This window comes from Mobula birostris, chromosome 6 (genome assembly GCF_030028105.1).
Source record: "Mobula birostris isolate sMobBir1 chromosome 6, sMobBir1.hap1, whole genome shotgun sequence".
In the NCBI taxonomy this organism is placed as follows: domain Eukaryota; kingdom Metazoa; phylum Chordata; class Chondrichthyes; order Myliobatiformes; family Myliobatidae; genus Mobula; species Mobula birostris.
In genome coordinates this window covers 113,789,406-113,814,073 of record NC_092375.1, presented here as the reverse complement: position 1 = coordinate 113,814,073, position 24,668 = coordinate 113,789,406, and the positions used below count along the sequence as shown (strand labels likewise).

General features: G+C 45.9%; 1 protein-coding gene across 6 annotated transcripts in view; it reads right to left on the bottom strand.

The window, feature by feature from the left end:
* spega (striated muscle enriched protein kinase a) overlaps positions 1 to 23,375 on the bottom strand; it is a 392,740-nt gene extending 369,365 nt beyond the window's left edge. For 5 of the 6 annotated variants that reach the window (XM_072261057.1, XM_072261052.1, XM_072261055.1 and 2 more), the window contains exon 1: positions 22,345 to 23,375. In XM_072261057.1, the coding sequence (XP_072117158.1) occupies positions 22,345 to 22,780 (436 nt within the window). In that variant the 5' untranslated portion in view covers positions 22,781 to 23,375. The remainder of the gene's footprint in view (positions 1 to 22,344) is intronic. The other variant, XM_072261053.1, reaches the window with a different exon arrangement.
* Between the last annotated feature and the right edge of the window lie 1,293 nt (positions 23,376 to 24,668).

Sequence of the window (24,668 nt, the reverse complement as noted above, 5' to 3'; positions counted from 1 at the left end):
AGGTGAACCACAAACAGTTAACATGCAGGTACACCAAGAAATGGGCCAATGTTATGTTGGCCTTTTTTGCATAAGGTTTGAATACAAGAGTGAAGATGTCTTGCTCCAATTACATAAGTCACTGGTGATTGTACCCCAGAATACAATGATCTCCCCAACTGCAGAAAGATAGTGTCTTAATAGAGAGTGAGGGAAAGAAAGGAAGAGAGAACAACATGGAAAACAATGAGCAACAAAGCAACAACAGCAGAACAAGGAGCCTGAGACAAAAACAGAGAAAAAGAGAGTGAGCCATGGAGAGCGAGAGACAGAGAGAAACAGACAGAGACAGAGACAGAGAGACAAAGACATATAGAAAGAGAGAGACACACACAATGCTGGAGGAGCTCAGCAGGTCAGGCAGCATCTATTGAAATGAATAAACAGCTGATTTTTCGGGCTGAGACCCTTCGTCAGGACTGAAAAGGAAGGGGGAAGATGCCAGAACAAGGGGGTGGGGGGAGGAGGAGGACAAGCTAGAGGTGATGGGTGAAGCTAGGTGGGTGGGTGAGGGAGGGATGAATTAAGAAGCTGGGAGATAATAGGTGGAAAAAGGCAAAGGGCTGTAGAAGAAGGAATCTGATGGGGGGGGAGAGTGGACCCTTGGAGAAAGGGAAGGAGGAGGGGCACTGGGGGAGGTGATAGGCGGGTGTGGAGAAGAGGCCAGAGTGGGGAATTGAAGAAGTGGGAATGGGGAGGGGAAGAATTACCAGAAGTTGATGTTCATGCCATCAGGTTGGAGGCCACATAGATGGAATATGAGGTGTTGCTCCTTCGACTCATTGTGGCAGTCGAGGAGGCCATGGACTGACCTGTCAGAACGGGAATGAGCATAGGAATGAAAATGTTTGGCCACCGGGAAATTCTGCCTTTTGTGGATGGAGTGGAGGTGCTTGACAAAGCGGTCCCCAATCTATGTCCGGTCTCACCAACGTAGAGGAGGGCGCATCGGGAGCACCAGGAACAGCAGATGACCCCAGCAGATTCATAGGTGGAGTGCTGGCTCACCTGGAAGGACTGTTTGGAGCCCTGAATGGAGGTGAGGGAGGAGGAGAATGGACAGGTGTAGCGCTTGTTCTGTTTGCAGGGCTGTGTGCCAGGAGGGAGATTAATGGGGAAGGATGAATCAACAAGGGAATCATGGAGGATACGAGCCTTGTGTAAAGTCCTTTCTGCACTCTTTCCAGTTTAACTACGTCTTTCCCATAACAAGATGATCAAAACTGTACACTGTGCTCCAAGTGCAGCCTTACCAATGATTTAAGCAATTGCAAGATAACGTCCCAACTCCCGTATTCAGTGCTCTGACTGATGAAGGCCAGAGAGCTAAAAGCCTTTTCACTACCATCTATCTGTGACGCTTAAAATAAAATTATACTCCTTGGACCCTTTGTTCTGTAACACTCCCTGATGCCTTATCATAAGATAAAGGAGTAGAATTAGTCTTTTCGGACCATCAGGTCTGCTCTATCATTCCATCATGTTTGATTTATTATCCCTCTCAACCCCATTCTCCTGCCTTCTTTCCATAACCATTGACATCCTTACTAATCAAAAAGCTATCAGCCTCTGCTTTAAATGTGATGTTGTGGGGATGGAACTGGACTCTCTGACAGTGGTGTCTGAAAAGAGGATGCTTTCTAAGTTGCATGCCATCTTGGTCAATGTCTCCCATCCACTACATAATGTATTGGGTGGGCACAGGAGTACATTCAGCCAGAAACTCATTCCTCCAAGATGCAGCACAGAGTGTCATAGGATGTCATTCCTGCCTGTGGCCATCAAACTTTACAACTCCCCCCTTGGAGGGTCAGACACCCTGAGCCAATAGGCTGGTCTTGGACTTATTTCGTAATTTACTGGCATAATTTACATATTACTATTTAACTATTTATGCTGCAACTATAACGAAAACCAATTTCCCCCTGGGATCAATAAAGTATGACTATGACTATGACTATGACTAAATGTTCCCAATGATATGGCCACCACAGGTGTCTGTGGCAATGAATTCCACGGATTCACCACCCACTGGCTAAAGAAATTCCTCCTCATCTCTGTTCTAAATGGACGTCTTTCTATTCTGAGTCTGTGCTGTCTTGTCCTAGACTTACTTACTATAGAAAACATCCTCTTCGCATCTACTCTATCTTGGCCTTTCAATATTCGATAGGTTTCAGTGAGAATATATACCATTCAAAGTGTAGGTCCTCCACTTGTTTGAGTTTCCAAAATGCATCACCTCATGCTTATCTGTGTTGAAATCCACTTGCCACCTCTTGACCCACTTCCCTAATTGATCAACGTCCCCCTATAATCTATGAAAACCTTCTTCACCATCAACATCTCTTCATTTCATTTCATCTCAAACTAACTGATCAAGCCTTGGACCTTTGCATCAAAGTAAGTTTTAGACTTCAGAAGGATCGAGTGGTGTAAGTTAAATGCAGAAAGCACTCCTGAGGTAAAAAATCAACCTGGAGTTATTGAGCAGGGGATATAAGAAGATAAGAACATAAGAAATAGGAGCAGGAGTAGGCCATCTGGCCCGTCGAGCCTGTTCCACCAATTAGTGATCAAAAGGATCGCCTACCCACCCTTTCACCATAACTCTTCATTTCCCCGCTACTCAAAGATATATCCAACTGTACCTAAAATATATTTAATGAGGTAGCCTCTATTGTTTCCCAGAGCAGAGAATTCCACGGGCTAACTATTCTCTGGGAAAAGCATTTGCTCCTCATCTCCATCCTAAGTCTACTCCCCAAATCTTTTATACTTTATACTTTATTATCACCAAACAATGGATACCAGAACGTACAATCATCACAGCGATATTTGATTCTGTGCTTTCTGCTCCCTGGATTACAAATATGAAATAATAAAAATAGTAAAAATTAGTAAATATTAAAAATTTAAGTTATAAACCGTTCGGCAGTCTTATCACAGTTGGAAAGAAGCTGTTCCCAAATCTGACTGTATGAGTCTTCAAGCTCCTGAGCCTTCTCCCGGAGGGAAGAGGGACGAAAAGTGTGTTGGCTGGGTGGGTCGTGTCCTTGATTATCCTGGCATCACTGCTCTGACAGCGTGTGGTGTAAAGTGAGTCCAAGGACGGAATCTTGAAGCAATGTCCTCTGGTTTGAGTCTCACCTACCAGTGGAAACAACTTTACTACCTCTATATTATGTATCCTCTTCATAACTTTATGTTTCTATAAGATTCCCTCGCATTCCTCTGAATAACAGTGAGCATAGTCCCAAGCTAACCCCCATCTCAATTTTTGTTCCAATTGCATTAATGTTCTGTAAAAGTTCTGTAAAATTTATGTTTTAAACAAATTATGTGTATATAGTGTGGCAATTAGCATAATGCTCTACAGCACCAGCGATCGGAAGATTGGTTTTCAATTCCGGTGTTGTCTGTAGGGAGTTTCAACATTCTCCCTGTGACCACAAGGGCCTCCTCCCACAACCCAAAGATTTACAGAATGGGTTCGGGGTGGGGAATTGTGAGCATGCTATGTTGGTGTAGGGTCCCGTTGAACCCTTACTGGCTGCCCCCAGCACTCTTGGACCCTGTTGGTTGCTGATGTGAACAACACATTTCACTGCGTGTTTCGACGTTCATGCGGCAAATAAAGCTAATCTTTTTGTTAAAGATCTGGGAGGCTGTGGAGGGCAGTTATGAGCACACTCCGTCTCGAGAACCAGCCTGAAAATGCCGCTAGATACCTCCAAGGGGGAGAAATCTCTCTTATTGTCCACCTCATCAGTCCCTCTCAGAATCTTTTATGTTTCAGTAGATTGCATCTCATTTCTCTGAACGCCAGTGAGTAACCCAGCCTTTGCCTCAATGCCAGCAAAACAAAAGAGCCGTCCATTGACTTCAGGAAGGGTGGTGGGAGGGGAGGGGGGAGTTGGTGCACATTGAGAGGTTGAGAACGTGAAGTTCCTTAGTGTGAACATCACCAATATTCTGTCCTAGTCCAAACATGTAGACACCATGGCTAAGGAAACACATCAATGCCTCTACTTCCTCAAGAGGCTAAAGAAATTGGCTTGTTCACGTTGACCCTTCCTAATGTTCATTAATGCACCATAGAAAGCATCCTATCTGGATGCTTCACGGCTTGGTACGGCAACTACTCAGCCTGCGACCATGGGAAACTGCAGAGAGCTTTGGACACAGCTCAGCACATCACAGGAACCAGCCTCCCCTCCACGGACTCTGTCTAAATTTCTCCTGCCTCAGTAAAGCAGCCGGCAAAATCAAAACCTCACCCACCCTGGATGTTCTCTCGTCTCCTCCCTTCCACTGGGCAGAAGATACAAAAGCCTTAAAGTATGTATCACCAGGCTCAGGAACAGTTCCTACCTCACTGTTATAAAACTATTCACGTACAATAAGATGGGCTCCTGACCTCGCATCTACCTCGTTGTGACTGTGCACTTCGCTGCCTACCTGCACTGCACTCTCTCTATAACTGTAACACTTCAGTCTGCATCCTGCTGTACTCTGGAATTTCAGCACCTACAGGAACTCTTCTGTTTTTGATTTTCTGCTTCTGTCGTTGCCTCAATGCAGTCACTAAGAAGGTGCGCTGGCGGCCATATTTCATTTGGAGTTTTAGGAGATTCGATATGTCACCAAAGATATATTTCTGCAGATATACCACAAAGGGCATTCTGACAGGTCATGTCACTGGCTGGTATGAAGGGGCCAATGCACTGGACTGGAAAAAGCTGCAGAGGGTTGTAGTCTCAACCACTTCCATCCTGGGCACCAGTCTCCCCAGCATCAAGAACATTTTCAAAAGGTGATGCCTGAAGAAGGTGGCATCCATCATGAAGGACCCTCACCACCCAGAACATGCCCTCCCCTCATTCCTACCATCAGGGAGAAGGTGCAGGATCCTGAAGATTCACACTCAATGTTTTAGCAATCAAATTTCTGAACAGGCCATGAACTCTGCCTTTCTGAACAGGCCAAGAACTCTGCCTCACTGTTCTGCTCTCTTTTTGTACTACATATTTATTTTTTCACATTTCTTGTTATAAGTTATCATAATGTTCATGTATTGCTCTGTACTGCTGCTGCAAAGGAAAAAATTCATGACATATGTCAGTGATAATAAACTTGATTCTGACAGTACTCCAGGAATGCTGTAAAGTTGTATCAAACCTTCTCATACTCCATTTATATTCCATTTTCCCTGAGCTTTCTTAATTACTTGCAGTACCTCTATACAAACCCTTTATGGTTTGTACACTAGGGCTCTCAAATCCTTTGTATAGCAAGATTTTGTTATCTCACCTTTTCCCAGGGTAGAAATGTCTAATACTAGAGGATATGGACTTAAGGTGAGAGGGGGTAAGTTTAAAGGAAATAGAAGGTCTAAGCTTTCCACATAGAGAGCAGTGGGTGCTTGGTACAAAAAGGATCTAATGCTCTCCCGGCGTGTGTGATGAATAAATTCTTCTTAGGCTTCTGACTGGAACCCTGAGAAGAGTTTATTTGTTTATCTATGCCTCTTATCATCTTGTAAACCTTAATCAAATCATCTTTCACCCTCCTTCTACCAAAGAGAAAAGCCCTAGCTCACTTGACCTATTCTCATAACTCATGCTCTCTAATCCAGACAGCATCCTGGTAAATCTCCTCTGCACACTCTCTAAAGCTTCCACATGCTTCCTATAATAAACTGATCAGAACTGAACACAATATTCCATGTGGTCAGACTAGAGCGTTATAGAGCTGCTGCAGTCTGCTTGCTTTTACTGTGTGCATGATTTCTCTTTTCCCTCTATCTGTACACTGGGTGTTTGATGGTCTTTTTTGTTTTTAATGGGTTCTATTGGGTTTCTTTGTTTTGTGGCTGCCTGTAAGGAGATGTATCTCAAGGTTGTATAAAGTATAATACTTCGATTATAAATGCACTTTGAGCTTTGAAGTTTGAACATTATGTGATGGCTCTTCAACTCAATCCCCAGACTAATGCAGGCCAGCACACTATATGCCTTCTTCACCAGCCTTGTGTGGCAACTTTGAGGGACCCATGGATGTGGAACCCAGGATCCCCCTGCCATTAACTCATTTTCCTGCCATTATCACTTAACAATTTTCTAGATTGAACTCCATCTGCCATCTCTCAACCCAGCTCTGTATCATATCAATGTCCTGCTGAAACTATCTACACTGTCTACAGCACGGCCAACCTTTGTATCACCTGCGAACTCACTGACCCACCCTTCCATTTCCTCATCCAAGTCATTTATAAAGATCACAAACAGCAGGACAGCCCAGAGCACATTCCTGCAGAACACCACTGGTCACCAAAGTCCCAGAAAATTCCTTTTGTGGTTTGGTTCTCCTCTGATGTTGCTTGGTGTACTTTGCTATGTTAAAGATGCTGTATAAGTGTTAGCTGTTGTTGAGAGGTGACTACATGGGGAGATGATACCAGTATCCCCAGTCACTGAGTCCATGGGATTATTTATTGATTTATTTATTTTTATTTAGCGGTACAACATGGTAACGGGCCCCTCCAGCTGAGTGAGGCCACACTGCCCAACCACACCAATGTGACCAATTAACCTATTAATCTGTACGTCTTTGGAATGTGGGATGGAAGTGGAGCACCTAGGAGAAGCTCACATGGTCACGGAAAGAACGTACAAACTCCTTACAGACGGAGGTGGGAATTGAACGCGGGTCCCTGGTGCTGTAGTAGTGTTGCTCCAGCCACTACGCTACTGTGCTGCCCAGATGTCCATCCCGCTCAAGCCCCCAGCCCCGGTTACCCCAGGACTTTGGAATCGCAGAGTCATACAAGGAAGCAGGTTGTTCGGCTTGCCGTGCCAACCAGTAACCACTCTTCCATATTAGTCCCATCTTCCAACAGTTGGCATGTAAGCCTGGGTTGGAACAAGATGATATTCCTTCCTCTCCATTTTATTCCTGTGAATCTGGTGAAAACAGAGAAAGAGGCAGGGACCTTGGGGAAGGATGTAGAGGAGTGAGGCTAGCTGGAGGTCTCAAGGAGATAGCACAGCATTGACGGGCTAAATGGCCACCTTGTGGGGCTACAGTGCAGTTGAATGTCAGGCCTCCCGTTCTTTCAATGTCTCCTGTGTTTGATGTGGAGGGACCCCCACCTCTCTCTCTCTCTCACTTTCTCTATCCTTCTCTCTCTCCCTCCTTTCCTCCATATTTCTCTCCCACTCATCCACTCTCACTCCATCCATTTCTCTCTCCCTTTCCTCTCTCTCTCCCTCCTCCTCCCCGTCCCCCTCCCTCTTTCTGTCTTTCTCGCTCTCTCTCTCTCTCGCGCGCGCGTGTACTCTCCTTCCCCTTCTCTCTAAAAGTGCAGTAACTGCCTCTGTGTGAAGGTACGAATCTGTAATCTGAGCCCCCTGTCTCTGATTTACTCTGCAGAATCCGAAAGACTGGCAGATTCCGGAACAAAAATAACCCGCGGAGTGCGGGGCGAGGGAACGCGTGTGACTGACTTAACAGCTGCAAGGCACGGCTCCCCAGGGCCAGCCAAAGCTTTCGTCAGCTTCCTCCCACCTCTGAGTGGCCTTGGTTGCATCGTGCCAACCCTCCTCCCTCCCACCCTCCCAGAATTTACCACCTCTCTCTCCCTCATCAGCCCTCGCAGCAACAACCAACAGCGTTTCTGAAGACCATTACCACACCTCAGCAATGTTACTAAACAGAATTTGACACCGGGCTACGTAAGGTGACACTGAACTGGTAACCAAAGTTTCAGCCAGAGGGATTTTTGACGGAATGCCTTAAAGAGACAGCAAGACTTGGGGAGGTAATTACAGAGTTCAGAGGCTCAGGTAACTCGAAGTGGGACAATTAAAGTAGGTGACCAAGATCAGAAGAGGGTAGATATATCAGGTCAGCGCGGTGCGGGAGAGACGTGTATCTGAGATGTGACACCTGTCCGCTCTGACGGGAAACAGGACGAGGGCAGTGAGAGGAAGTGGGACAGAGACGAGTCTGAGTCTGAGTCTGCGTGTGTGTGTGTGTGTGTGTGTGAAAGAGAGAGAGAGAGAGAAATGAGGATTATAAAGCCCCAGAAAGGGAGAGTGATGGAAACTGGGGACCAGTTAGGGAAGAGTTGAAGGAGGGCAGTGTGAGTGTCAACATCTCTGAAGATCTACCCTGAGCTCATCACACTGATGCAAGTACGAAGAAGACACACCAGTGACTATACTTCATTAGGAGTTAGAGAAGATTTGCTATGTCACCAAAGACTCTTGCAAGTATCTACAGATGGACCGTGGAGAGCATTCCAGCAGGTTGCATCACTGCCTGAGTTGAGGCAACAATACACAAGATGGCAAGAGGCTGCCGATGATTGTCGACTCAGTCAGCTCCATCACAGGCTCCGGCCTCCCCACTATTGCGGATAGGTGGTCCCTCAAGGATGGTATCCATTATTAAGGTCCCTCATCACCCAAGACATGCCATCCTCTCATTACTGCCCTCGGGGAGGAGGTACAGGAGCCTGAAGACCCACACCCAACAATTCGGAGCAACAGACACAAAATGTTGGAGGAACTCAGCAAACTGGCAGCATCTATGGAGGGGAACAAACAGTCATCGTTTTGGGCCGAGACCCTGACAAAGTGTTTGCTTATACCTCTCCATAGATGTTTTCTGACTTGCTGAGTTCCTCCAACATTTTGTGTCTGTTGCTCAAGATTTCCAGCATCAGTAGAATCCCTTTTGGCAACAATTCAGGAGGAACAGCTTCTTCCCCTCTGCCATCAGATTTCTGAATGGTCCATGAACCCATGAACACTTCCTCACTATTCCCCTTCTGCCCTATTCATTTATTTCTATTGTAACATAAATTAATGTTTAGGTCTTCCACTGTAGTGACTATACAAAAGCTTTTGACACTGTCAGACAGCAAAATTTTCTGGAAATGCTTCAAGATCTCGACATAGATAGGAAATATATATGTTTCTTAAGAAACTTATACTGGGACCAAACAGCATCCATCAGAATAGAAGAGGTGAGTGAGTATGTGAATATCATGAGAGGAGTCAGGCAAGGTTGTGTCTTTTTGCCAGACTTATTCAACCTGTATAGTGAAAATATCTTGAGAAGTATCAAAGACATCAAAGGATTCGCAATTGGAGGCCATAATATAAATAACATCAGATATACTGATGACATCGTACTAATAGCTGACTCAGAAACAAAACTTCTAGAACTACTCACTATCGTGGCAGCAGAAAGTAATCACAGAGGCCTCTCAATCAACATCAAGAAGACAGAAAGCATGGTCATCTCCAGAAAGACAAACATCCTACAATGCGTGATCAAGATCAGAAATACAAACATCAAACAAGTCAACAAATTCAAATATCTTGGCAGCCTAATAACAGGTAATGGCAGGTACGACACACATATCAAATACAGAATAGTAATGGTGAAAAAAGCTTTCCAAAAAATGAAGACCATATTAACAGATAGAAAGATGAGCACATACACTAGAAACAGAATACTGCAGTGCTACATTGATTCTATCCTGACTTACGGAAGTGAATGCTGAACCATTTCCCCAGCAATGGAAAAGAGACTAGAAGCAGCTGAATTATAGTTCTACAGGAGAAGGTTAAAAATATCATGGACCACACACACATCAAATGAAGAAGTTCTCAGAAGAGCCCAAGCAGTTCGATCACTCATACCAACAATAAGAGAAAGACCACTCAGATTCCTAGGACACATCATGCGGAAAGATGAACTAGAAAAACTCATACTCTCTGGAAAGATTGAGGGGAACAAACCTAGAGGAAGACCTCGGCTTATGTACATCAAAAGCCTAGCCAGGTGGCTACACATCGAGGAAGTGGAAATCATCCAAAGAACGAGGGATAGATCTATATGGAAAACCATGGTCATCAACGTCCGTATCGGATATGGTACCTAGACAGACAGACTGTACTGCTGCCACAAAACTAATTTCATGACGTGTCAATGGTAATAAACCTCATTCTGGTTTCTATGGCTGCAGTGGAAAGAGTCAGGGATCAGGGAGGACGAGTTGTTGTGCTTATTCCTGTGTACGATGAGGTAACATCATGAAGGTTGGTACCCACCCTGCTAGTGGACTGTGTATCCCACTCCCATCAGGGTGGAGGCTACACAGCATCAACAGCAGGACCACCAGACTCAAAAACAGTTACCTTCCCCAAGAAGTGAGGCTGATCAACACCTCCACCCTGTAACCCACCCTTCCACACCCCCAACCACCACTACCTTATCATTTCCTGTCAGGGTCACCTTACGTACAGTGCTTCACTTTATGGATCAATTTATCTTATGTATTTATTTTTAATGTGTTTTTTATTATTATTGTGTTCTTTATCTTATTGTGTTTTATGTGTTGCAACAGATCTGAAGTAACAGTTATTTCGTTCCCCTTTATACTTGTGTACAGGAAATGACATTAAACAATCTTGAATCTTGTACAGATGTTACAGATTAGCACCGTAGGCACATAGGTTCAAAGTACACACAGAACGTACACTCAGTCGCCACTCCCGTGCCTAACAAAATGGCCACTGAGTGTGTGTCGTGGCCTTTGACGTTCATGGTGCTGTAGCCCATCCGCTTTAAGGTTCAATGTGTTGTGTGCTCAGAGATGCACTTCTGCATACTGCTTTTCGAGCGTGTGGTTTAATTGTCTTCCTGTCAGCTTGAACCAGTCTGGCCATTCTCCTCTAACCTCTCCCATTAACAGTGGAAAAGAGTTAAACAGTCAACAGTCCTAATGAAGGGTCTTGGCCTGAAACGTCGTCTATTTAACTCTTTTCCGTAGGTACTGCCTGGCCCACTGAGTTCCTCCAGCATTTTGTGTGTGTTGCTCAGGTTTCCAGCATCTGCAGATTTTCTCTTGTTTGTGACTCTCTCATTAACAAGGCGTTTTTGCCCTCAGAACTGTTGCTAACTGGATGTCCTTTTTTTTTTTTGGTTTTTGCACCATCCCCTGTGAATTCTAGAGACTGTTGTGTATGAAAATCCCAGGAGATCCCAGACTCTGAGATACCCAAACCACCCCATCTGGCACATGTACAGTGAAAAGTCACATAGATCCCACTTCTTCCCCAGTCTGGTGTTTGGCCTGAACAACTTGAACCTCTTGACCATGTTGGCATGAGTTGCTGCCACGATTGACTGATTAGATGTTTGTATTAATGAGATGTACTTAATAAAGTGGCCACTGAGTGTAGTAACTGATGAGGGGTTCAGGCAGGGTTAAAACACATAGTGTTTTACCCAGGGGAGGGAAGCTAAAACCAAGAAGGCATGGGATTTAAGATCTGAGGTGAGAGATTTAAAAGGGACATTAGGGGCATCTTCTTCACACAAAGCACATTCGGAACAAGCTGCCAGAAACAGTGATTGAGACGGGTGCACTAGCAACATTTAAAGGCCATCTAGATATGTACATGGAGAGGAGAGACTATGGGCTGGATGTGGGCAGATGGGACTAGCTTGCTGGGCAACACAGTCAGCATGGCCTAGATGTGCCAAAGAGCCTGTTTCCGTACTGTATGACTCTGCGATCCAGATTGAAAGGGGTGGACACAGGGAGCAGGGAACATAGCTTTAGGTGGCATAGTGGTTAGCACATTGCTGTGCGGCAGCCGGCTATAAGACTGGTGTTCAATTCCTGCTTCTGTCTGTCAGGAGTTTGTACAGTCTCTCTACGACTGTGCGGCTTTCCTCCGGGTGCTCCGGTTTCCTCTCACGGTCCAAAAGATGTACCGGTCAGGGTTAGTAAGTTGCAGACACGCGATATGTTTTTTTGTAGTCATCTGTTAGTCTCGTGAGACCATGGTTTTGCGCCTTGGAAGGTTTCCAGGGCGCAGGCCTGGGCAAGGTTTATGGAAGACCAGCAGCTGCCCAAGCTGCAAGTCTCCCCTCTCCACGACACCGATGTTGTCCAAGGGAAGGGCATTAGGACCCATAGAGCTTGGCATCGGTGTCATCGCAAAGCAATGTGTGGTTAAGTGCCTTGCTCAAGGACACAACACGCTGCCTCTGCCAAGGCTCGAACTAGCAACCTTCAGATCACTAGATGAACACCTTAACCACTTGGCCACGCGCCAACACATAACAATGCGCGATGTTATGCTGGCGTCAAAAGCATGGCGACACTTGCGGGCATCCCCCAGCACATCCTCGAATTCTGTTGGCCTTTGACACAAACAACGCATTTCACTGTATGTTTCAATGTATGTACACGTCACATAAAGCTAATCTAATCTTCAGATTCCAAGCCATCTGGTATTGATATTAATATTGGAATTGGTTTATTATTGTCACGTGTAGTGAGATACAGTGAAAAACTTACCTTGCATACTGTCCATACAGATCAGATTATTACACAGTGCATTGAGGTAGAGCGAGGTAAAACAATAAGAGTCCATCTAATCGTTCAAGAGATCCGTTCAGTGACTTGGTCCACACTTCATATGGCCTCAGCAAAGCAGCCAACATAATCAAAGACCCTTCCCACCCCAGGCATTCTCTCTTCTCCCCCCTCCCACCAGACAGAAGATATAAAAGCTTGAAGGCACGTACCACTGGGGTCATGTCTCTAACCTGCTGTTTCCAGACTAACAGCTATCCACAGGCTAGGCGAGCTGAAGGGTTTGTTCCCGATAGAGCAATAGGTACAGCTACTTCCCCGCAGCGCCAGAGACCTCTGCCGCTGTCTGGGGAGAGTTTGCACGTTCTCCCATTGGTTTCCTCTGGGTTCCTGATTAATCTGCTGTGGACCTCCTCTGGATGTGTGGGGGATTGTGGAGGGAGCTGGTAGGAAAGTGAGGAGAAGAGGTTACAGGGAAAAAAGGAGTTCCCTATGAACCAGCATTGCCTCATCAGCAAAATATCCTCCTTGATGGTTGCGCAGAAATATTAAACTTAGATACAGTATGCATGTGTATGACCCTGCCCACAGGGTTAAAATATTTTACAGTATCTGATAGTATTCTGTTGAAACTGATAACATTTTGTGCTGTGGAGCACATGACTGTGGTTAAGTTACTGGGTTCAAATCTCACTCCATCAGCAGTGCGGGGGGAGAGGAATCGGATGGTTCCTTGTCAGAATCACTGGACTTCCTCACCCTGGGTGAGAAAATGTTGCTGTTGTCGTCGTCATCGTCCTTAGCACATTGGCACCAGAATGTGTGTCCACATTTGCAGGCTATCTCCAGCACATCATTAGCTTGTGTTGGTTGATAAAGCAAACACTGTACATTTTGATGTACATGTTAAATAAATCTGAATCTACCAGCCTTAAGGCTGATTTATACTTGTGCGTACCAGCTTACGCTGTAGCCTACGCAAGTGGGCTACTCTGTTGTGAACGTTTATACCTGTGCGTTGGTGTGTCTGCGTCGCTCTTCAATTCGGGCACGTACACGCATGTGCACATCACATATTCACACGTCATGCATGCACACACACCTGCCCGTGCAAGGCATCATGGTCATTGTAGTCTTTCTCGGGGTAAACAAGTTTAAAGCAAGCGTCTTTTCTTGTAAAAGCGAAATGTGTCCTCCATAATTTTGGAGGACTGTAAAGCTTTATGGAAAGCATTGCAGCCAGAGTTCCTTCCCTGCCCTTCAGTCGTCCAATGGGAAGCTATTGTAGCGGAGGAGGAAGTGCGATGCTACCAAGTGGACCAATCATAGCTGTTGGGGTCTGCATTGCCGCGACGCGTAGTTACATTTTGGGAGAGGTGCACGTCAGGCTACGGTGTAGGGATCCACATAGGCACTGTGTAGCGTTCGCTTCTACGCCGTACCTATGGCATCGATTTGACATACAAGTATAAATCAGCCTTTACCCTCATCACGGGAAAAGCCCTCCCCACACTGTGCACATCTACATGGAGCACTGTCGTAGGAAAGCAGCATCCACCATCAGGGACCCCCACCACCCAGATCATTCCCCCTTCTCACTGCTGCCATCAGCAAGAAGGTACAGGAGCCTCAGGCAACACGCACAAAATGCTGGAGGAACTCGGCAGGCCAGGCAGCATCTGCGGAAAAAAGTACAGTTGACGTTTCAGGTAGATACACTTCAGCAGCACTGGAAAAAAAAAGATGAGGAGTGGATTTAAAAGGTGAGGGAGGGAGAGAAACACAAGGTGATAGGTGAAACTGGGAGGGAGAGGGATGAAGTAAGGAGCTGGGAAGTCGATTGGTGAAAGAGATACAGGGTTGGAGAAGGGGGAGTCTAATAGGAGAGAACAGAAGGCCATGGAAAAAAAGAAAAGGGGGGAGGAGCACCAGAGGGAGGCGATGGGCAGGCAAGGAGATAAGGTGAGAGAGGGAAAGGGGGATGGGGAATGGTGAAGGAAAGGGAGGGGGGCTGTTTCTTTAGCCAAAGGATGGTGAATTTGTGGAATTTGTTGCCACACGCAGCCCTGGAGGTCAGGTCATTGGGCGTATTTAAAGCAGAGATTGATAGGTTCTTGATTGGACATGGCATCAAAGGTTATGGGGAGAAGGCCGGAAACTGGGGTTGAGGAGATAGTAAAAAGGATCAGCCATGATCGTATGGCAGAGCAGACTTGATGGGCCAGGTGGCCTAATTCTGCTCCTAAGACTTATGGTCTTATTACAGGAAGTTCCAGAAATCAATGTTCATGCCATCAGGTTGGAGGATACCCAGATGGAATACAAGGTGTTGTTCCTCGAACCTGAGTGTGGCCTCATTGCGAAAGTAGAGGAGGCCATGGATTGACATATCGGAATGGGAATGGGTAGTGGAATTAAAATGGTTGGCCAGCTTGTTCCTGCTTTCCACAAGGACCACTCTCTCGCAGATTTATAAGGCATTGGTCAGACCACATTTGGAGTGTTGTGCACAGTTTTGGTCTGCATATCTAAGAAAGGATGTGTTGGCATTAGAGAGGGTCAAGAGGAGGTCTCCAAGAATGATCCTGGGAATGAAAAATTTAATGTATGAAGAGTGTTTGATGGCTCTGGGCCTGTACGCCATGAAATTTAGTAGAATAGGGCAGGTGGGGGGGATCTCATTGTAATCTATCAAATATTGAAAGGCCTAGATAAAGTGGATGTGGAGAAGATGTTTCCAGTAGTGGGAGAACAGAAGGTGCAGCCTCAGAATAGAAGAATATCCCTTTCAAATAGAGAGGAGGAGAGCAGGAGGTACCGCGTGGATTACTTCACTCACCACAACACTGAACTGATTCCACAACCTACAAAGACTCTACAACTCATGCTCTTGATATTTTTTTGCAGAATTTGTTTTCTTTTGCACATTGGTTGCTTGTCAGTCTTTGTTATGTGTAGTATTTCATAAAAACTGTGGTATTTCTTTATTTTCCTGTAAATGCCTGCAAGAAAATGAATCTCAAGGTAGTATAATATACGTACTTTTATAATAAATTTACTTTGACTTTCCTGTAGCCAGAACATGGTGAACCTGTGGAATTCATTGCCACAGAAGGCTGTGGAGGCCAGGTCATTGGGTATATTTAAAGGAGAGGTTGATAGGTTCTTGATTAGTAAGGGTGTCAAAAGTTATGGGGAGAAGACAGAAGAATGGGGTTGAGAGTGAAAAATAGTTCAGCCATAATTGAATACCCACGAAGACTCAATGGGCTGAATGGCCAAATTCTGTTCCACATCTTATGTATGGTCTTATTTCCCAGTCTGCTCATCCCATCTGTCCAGGGAATAGTGGAGTTGCTCAATACTTCATGGGGACACCCTCCCTGCCATCGGTAGTATCTACAGGAGGCACTGCCTCAAATAGACAACATCCATCGGTCAAGATCCTCACCATCCAGGCCATGCCATCTTCTCACAGATACCATCGCCTCACCATCCAGTCCATGCCATCTTCTCACAGATACCATCGCCTCACCATCCAGGCCATGCCATCTTCTCACAGATACCATCGCCTCACCATTCAATCCATGCCATCTTCTCACAGATACCATCGCCTCACCATCCAGGCCATGCCATCTTCTCACAGATACCATCGGGCAGGAGGTACAGAAGCCTGAAGTCCCACACCACCAGATTCAGAAACAGCTACTTCCCTTCAACCATTCGGTTTTTGAACCAACTTGCATAACCCTAACGCTACCTCACCAACGAAACACTATGGAACACCTTGAATACTGCAATGGACTTGTCTTTTATTGTGTTTTCTTTACTGATGTCCTGTCTTTACAGTCCTTTTCTTCAAGCTTCAAGATTGTTCAATGTCATTTCCAGTGCTCAAGTGTAAAGGAGAATGAAAAAAAAATACACAATAAGATAAAGAACACAATAGTGAAAAAACACGATAAATGTAAATACATAAGATAGACTATGTACATGCATTGACTGTATGTCCATAAAGTGACACTAAACACAGGAGTGTCTGTACATAGGGTGACTGACAGGAAATAATAAAGTAGTGCTGACAGGAAATGGTAAAATAGTGGTGAAGGGTGTGGAGGGGTAGGTTTCTTCAGACTCTTCAGATAGCAGAGACCTTGGTAAGCTTTCCTGATTGTGTAGAATATGGTCTGGGACCCGAGAGTTTGCAGCTACTTGCAGTTTACTCTACCGTGCCTCTGATGTAAAGAGATTGGGAGTAGTACTAGTTCTCCTGAAGTCGATAACCATCTCCTTTGTCTTGTTGACGTTGATGAAGGGGTTATTTCCCTGGCACCAGGCCTCGAGCTCTTCCACATCCTCTCTGCAGGCTGTTTCATCGTTGTTGACGGTGGGCCCCACCACTGTTACGTTATCGGTGAACAGTTCCAAACACCTGGGAGTGTACCTCCCGCACAAACTCTCATGGTCCCAGAACACATTCAACACAATCAGGAAAGTTTACCGACACCTCTACTTTCTGAGGAGGCTGAAAATAGATGGACTATTCACATCATTCTACAGAAGTGCAGTGGACAGCATGCTAACAAGTTGCATCACTGCTTAGTACAGAAATTGCACTGCGGCAGACAGGAAGACTGTACGACGGGGTAGTCAAAGCTGCCCGACACATCACCAGCACCAGCCTACCTGCCATCAAGAACATATATTTAGAAAGATGCTGGAAAAGGGCCAGTTACATCATGAAGGATGCCACCCACCCTGCTCCTGGACTGTTTGTCTCACTCTCCTCAGGGAGGAGGTTACGTAGCATCCATGCCAGGACCTCAAGACTCAAAAACAGTTATTCTCCCCAAGCAATTCCACCCTCCACACCCTCTAACCCACACCTCCACACCCTCTAACCCACACCTCCACACCCTCTAACCCACACCCCCACACCCACTAACCCACACCTCCATACCCACTAACCCACACCTCCACACCCCCGACCACCACTACTTTATCATTTTCTGTCAGTCACCCTATTTACCGACACACCTGTACCAGGTCTCACTTTATGGAGACACAGACTCCTACATATTTCTGAATAGACAATGAACCAGTGAACACTACTTCACTACTGCAGAGGACCGAAAGAAGCTGCAGAGGATTGTAGATTTAGTTGGCTCCATCTTGGGTACTAGGCTACAAAGTACCCAGGACACCTTCAAGGAGCGGTGTCTCAGAAAGGCAGCGTCCATTATTAAGGACCTCCAGCACCCAGGGCATGCCCTTTTCTCACTGTTACCATCAGGTGGGAGATACAGAAGCCTGAAGGCACACACTCAGCGATTCAGGAACAGTCCTAAATGGACATTGAACCCTTGCACACTACCTCACTTTTTTAATAAATATTATTTCTATTTTTGCATGATTTTTAATCTATTCAATATACATATACTGTAATTGACTTACTTATTATTATTATTTTATTTATTATATATATACACCTACGAGGGGTGATTGATAAGTTCGTGGCCTAAGGTAGAAGGGGCCAATTTTAGAAAACCTAGCACATTTATTTTTCAACATAGTCCCCTCCTACATTTACACATTTGTTCTGTCTGAACAGGATGGAAGACAAGATCTTCACCGCATCTCGGAATATGTGACAATAATAAACCAATTCCAATTCCATTTGCAACGAAGGCCAGTCTGCCAAAGTCCTTCTTCACCACTCTCTCGACCTGTGATACAACATTCAGTGAACTAGGTCCCACTGTTCCAGCTTTTACTCCCTTCCTTTCCAGTCCAGATGAAGATGCCATCCTGAAGTGTCAACTGCTTATTCTCCTTCATAGATGCTACCTATGTAGTTTGGGAGCACTGCAGCATAGGAATAGGGCCTTTGACTCATCTAGTCCATGTTAATCTGTTAGTCTGTCTACTCCCATCAACCCACAACTGGACTACAGCCCACCATACCCCACCCATCCATGTACTTATCCAAACTTCCCTTAAATGTTGCAATCCGCCACTTCTGCTGGTAGCTCGTTCCACACTCTCACCAACCGCTGGTTAAAGAAGTTTCCCCCTCAGATTTCCCTATTTCACCTTTCACCCTTAACCCATGACCTTTAATTCTAGTTTCACTCAACCACAATGGAAAAAGCCTGTTTGCATTTATCCTATCATTATTTTGTATAACTCTATCAAATCTCCCCTCATTCTCCTGCACTCCAGGGAGTAAAGCCCTAACCTATTCGACCTTTCCCTATAACTCAGAACCTTAAGTTCTGGTAACACCCTTGTAAATTTTTGCTGTAGTCTTTCAATTTTATTGATATCTTTTATGCAGGAACATAGGTGACCAGAACTGCACACAATACTCCAAATTTGGTCTCACTTCAACATGACATCCCAACACCTGCACTCAATATTTTGATTTCTGAAGGCCAAAGTTCCAGAATCTATGTTTACGACCCTCTCTATCTGTGACACCACTTTCAAGGAATTGTGAATCTGTTTTCCCAGATTTTTCTGTTCTACCATACTGCTCAGTATCCTACCATTCACTATGTAAGACCTACACTGGTTTGTCCTTTCAAAGTACAACACTTCACACTTGTCTGCATTAAATTCCATCTGCCATTTTTCAGCCCATTTTTCCAGCTGGTCCAGATCCTGCTGCAAGCTTTAATAGTCTTCCTCGCTGTCCACCACACCCCCAATCTCGGTGTCATCTACAAATGTGCTGATCCAGTTTACCATATTATCATCCAGATCAATGATATAGATGACAAACAACAACGTACCTAACACCAATCCCTGCAGCACCTCATGGGTCAAAGTTCAAAGTTCAAAGTAAATTTTATTATCCAAGTACATATATGTCACCATGTACAACCATAAGATTCACTTTCTTGTGGGAGTACTCAACAAATCTGGAGAATAGTAACTAAAACAGAATCAATGAAAGGCCACCTAACTAGGGCATTCCACAAACTCTGCAAATGCAAGTATAAATAAAGCATCAGGAAACGAGAACGTGAGATGAAGGGCCCTCGAAAGTGAGTCCATTGGTTGTGGGAACATTTCAATGATGGGGCAAGTGAAGTTGAGTGAAGTTATCCCCTTTGGTTCAAGAGCCTGATGGTTGAGAGGTAGTAACTGTTCCTGAACTTGGTGGTGCGAGTTGTAAGGATCCTGTACCTTCTACCTGATGGCAGCAGCGAGAAGAGAGCATGTCCTGGGTAGTGGGGATCCCAGATGATGGATGCTGTTTTCCTATGACAGCATTTCATGCAGATGTGCTCAGTGGTTAGGAGAGTTTTACCTGTGATGGAGTGGGCCGAATCCACCACTTTGTGTAGGATTTTCTATACAAGGATGGAAAATCCTACAGAAAGTCCATACTTCTATAGAAGTTTGTCAAAGTTTTAGATGGCATGCCAAATCTGTGCAAACTCCTCAGGAAGTAGAGGTGCTGCTGTGCTTTCTTCATAATTGCAATTATGTGCTGGGTCCAGGACAAGTCCTCTGAAATAGCAACACCAAGGAATTTAAAGCTGCTAACCCTCTCCAACTCTGATCAACCAGTGAGAACTGGCTTAGGACTTCTGTTTTCCCTCTCCTGAAGTTCCTTGGTCTTGCTGATATTGAGTGAGAAGTTGTTGTTATGACACCACTCAGCCAGATTTTCAATTTCCCTCTTATATACTGATTCATCACCACCTTTGATTCGGCCAACGACAGTGGTGTCATCAGCAAACTTGAATATGGTATTAGACTGTGCTTAGTCTCACGGTCATAAGTGTAAAGTGAGTTGAGCAGGGGCTAATCACATCTTGTCCTTGTAGTGTATCTTGCTGATGGAGATTGTGGAGGAGATGTTCTTGCCAATCCAAACTAACTGGGGTTTGCAAGTGAGGAAATCCAAGATCCAATTGCACAAAGAGGTATTGAAGCCAAGGTCTTGAAGTTTATCGATTAGTTTTGAAGGGATGATGGTATTGAATGCAGATCCTGATGTATGTACCTTTGATATCTAGACGTTCCAGGATTGAGTGAAGGGCCAATGAGATGGCATCTCCTGTGGACCTGTGCTCCAGGAGGCAAATTAGAGTGGATCTAGGTTACCTCTCAGGCAGGAGCTGATATGTTTCATCACCAACCTCTCAAAACACTTCATCACAGTGGATGTAAGTGCTACTGGACGATAGTAATTGAGGCAGGTCACCGTGCTCTTCTAGGGCACCAGAAGAATTGAAGCCTGCTTGAAGCAGGTGGGTACCACACACTGCCAAAGTGAGAGTAACAGGCCTCCAGTCAGAGAGGCAACCATCTACTACCACTAACACGAGAGAACCTGCAGATGCTGGAAATACAAAGCAACACACACAAAATGCTGGAGGAACTCAGCAGCCCAGGCAGCATCTAGAGAAATGAATAAACAGTCAACATTTTGGGTCAAGATCCTTCATCTACTACCACTAACTGACTTGCTGAGTTCTGTCAGCATTTTGTGAGTCCCCTTCTGTTCCATAATACTCTTGTTACCTCTAGCGTGTTTGAATTTTACCTCTTATTCATCAGTTTCAAAGGCTTCCCGAATTTCAATGCCTCCATGAAAATAGTAAAAATGGGTGAGATGATCACTAGGGTCTATCCCCCCCACTTATTTGTGAGATCTACTGGTGGGGGGGCCATTGTAGATGAAGAGCATTGTTAGGTTCCCTACCACCCATCTAACAATCTCTTTGATCCACTACCATCAGGAATGAGGTACAGGGGCATCTGGACTGGGACAGCTTCTTCCCTCAGGCTGTGAGATGAATGAATACCCTTCTCACACTGATGTCTCACCACTAAGACAGTGAGCTGTTTACTGTTTATTGTCTACCTGTGCTGCTCACTACATACACTTTGAATTATATATTATTATTTGCGGTAACATATCCGTCATGTGTGATATACGTTGTGTGTGATATACGTTGTGTGTGATGTATGTCGTGTGTGATATACGTCGTGTGTGATATATGGTGTGTGTGATATACATTTTGTGGATGTGTCATGGTCCAGAGGAATGTTGTTTCATTTGGTTGTACAGTCAAGTGATGAAAGATGAACTTGAACTTCAAGCAGGGTAGTCCATTTTGCCCTTCCTACTCTATTATTCAGTGAAGTGGTGGGGTCATAGCAAGTGTAACAGCTTCCACATAGAGAAGCTTGGATTTTGAGGATCCCCATGGACCTTGGTCCTCAGAAGGGCAGGGTTGGTGTGGCCAGTGGGGGCCATCCTGACCCTCCGGGAGATGTTCAGTGCACGACACTTGGTGCCCTTGTTACCTGGTGTCCCAGGGAGAATAATACTGGCCCTTCAGCCCATCAAGTCTGTTCTGACTATCTTTTACACAAAATCCCTTCCCCATCAACTTAGCCTCTCCACACACACACAGATTTTACTCCTCCACTTAACACACACACACATTTCTGGGATGGTGGTGGTTCCCAGCAAACATGCGAACCCCACACAGACAGCAACTGAGGTCAGGATTGAACCCAAGTTTCCAAAACTGTGAGGCAGTGGCTCTCTACTCAATTGGCCCCTGAGTGAAGTTTGTCAGGTTGCTTGCTGGAATCCCCATGTCTCACCCTCCGCTGGGAATAACCAATCATGGCCCCAGATTCCCTCTCCACTCTGTGTCTGTGCAGGGAGCGACACACACTTACACTCTCACACACACAATCTCTCATAATCACTCACACACACACACACAACCGGTTTTTCACACTACACACGTTCACACACACACACACACACACACACACACACACACACACACACACACACACACACACACACACACACACACACACACCAAACCCACCGGGGAACCTTCAATGGTCGATATTCCTACCTTCCACTTCCAGAACAGCGAGCACGGCCGAGGTGCGAGCTTCCCCGTGCGCGTTGCGAGCGATGCAGGTGTAGACTCCGGCGTCAGTAGACTTGCAGTCCCGGATCGAGAGCGCCCCGTAGTCGTTGGCGTCGGGGGGCAGCGGGGTATTGTTCCTGAACCAGTTCAGTGTCGGCAGGGGGTTGCCGGCCACCGACACCTTCAGCCTGATGTCGCAGCCCGTACCCACTGCCGCGTTCCTCAGTTTCCTGACGAAGACGGGTTGCTGGCCGTACTCTCGCCCGCGGATCTCGGGGACCACTTGGTCCCCGTGGATCTTCGGCCTCTTGGCGGAGATGGCGGGGCCGTAGGGGGCCAGTCTGACCCGCCCCGCGATATGCAGGGCGCTGCGCTTGGTGTCCTCCTTGAGGGCGATTTCGGCTCGGCTGGCGTGCATGCTGGGGGTTAGCCCACGATTAGTACAAGGACGCGTGAGAAACCGGGAAGAGGAGGAATCCTGGAGAAACTCTGTTCATCCTCGCAAGTTCAAAGGCTTGGGAAAACTTTGATCGAATTAAATCCAAAAAAAAATCAATGCAAGAGAGAGGGAAGAACTCAAGTCAACAAGATGTTTGTTGGGGGCTTAAATTTCTCCAAGAAAAGTAACGATCTTAAACTCCTAAACTTTTTTATTGTACTAAGTAAAAGTTTGCAATGAGTAAGAAGTTTTACCATACCTCTAACTTTTCTCCCTTGAAAGAAACTTTTTTCGTCGCGACCCTCCCCAGACTGAAATGTTTCTTTTAGGGGTGGGCGAGTTGAGGCCCCTCCAGCAGTCAGCGGTTGACTTTTCTGTTCAAGGCTGTAGATAGATTCTCGTCCGCTGGAGAGAGACCCTTAGGAGACCACCGGTCAATCTCCCCTCGACAGCTGCAGTCCCTCCTCCCGGCGGAATTTTTGGGAAATGTTTTTACTTTGTTTCGTGGGTTGGGAATTGTGGAGGGTGAAGGAGACCCTGAATCAGAGCCCAGCCCGTGGTGTTTCGGCTTGGACCCAGGGGTAGGTGAATTCCCACTGGTTACATCCCCACCCCCACCCCCCACCAACCTCCTGTCACTCACACTCCGCCAGCTGCTTCTTGTCAGTCACACGGCTCTCCGTCTCACATTGATCCTGACAGACAGACTCCCCCCCCCCACACACACACACACACTCACACTTTCACACATACTCTCACACTCACACTCTCTCACAAACATTTAGCGGTGGGGGAGAGATTGTTGCGTGAGGATTGACCGTGTTATTTATGTCCGGACAGAATGAAGGAAAGAAGTGAGATGGCGCAGGGGGCGGAGAACACGGGTTCGATCCCGACCTCCGGCATTGTCCGTCTGGAGTTTGCACATTCTACCTGTGACCGTACGTCACGGAGCGATCCAACACCGACACAGGCCCCTCGACCCAACTGGTCCATGCCAGCCACGTGCCCACCAAACTGGCCCCAATTTCCTGTGTTCAGCCTGCACTTCTTCAATCCATTTCCCTGCATATACTTATCCAATTGCTTCTTAAAATACGCTATTGTACCTGTCTCAACCACTTCCTCTGTCAGCTTGTTCCGTACACTCGCCACCTTCCGTCTGCCTGATTGTCCATCTGTCTGTCTGCCTGTCTCTTATCTCTCCTTGTTGGTCTCCCTTTCTTTACCTGTTCCTTTGGTCTCCCTCTCCCCCTCCCTCTCCCCCTCTCCCTCTGCCCCGCCCCCCCCCCACCTCCCCACTGTCTCACTGTGTCCAACATTTCGGTCCCAATAAGATTTCCCCCACAAACTAACTCTGCCCTCTGCTGTCCACACTTCAGTACAGCACCCTCGTCCCCTTCAAGTTCATCTAAGACTGGACCATCCATTCGCCTTCCTTAAATTATTTGCGATTCTAGGAATGTAAGATCCACACAGAACAATTTTGCCTCTCAGGACAGGACCATTTCAGTACAGGCTCTTGCAACATGGCAGTACTGAGGAAGATTCACTGTCAGTGACATTGCAACACCTTTCAGGCGAGTCTTTAAACCAGGGATTCACAAACTTTTTTATACCATAGACCAAAACCATTAACCAAAAGGGACCGTGGTCTCCAAGAGGGAACCACTGCTTTAGGAATCAGAGTCAGGTTTATTAACACCAACGTATGTTGTGAAATCTGTTTATTGTGGCAGCAATTCAGAGCAAAGACAAGAAATTAACATGGAACATCGAACAGTAGCATCGCGGTTAGCAGTGCTATACCAGCTTGGAGTTCGGAATTCAATTCCAGCAACATCCGTAAGAAGTTTGTGCTTCTTCC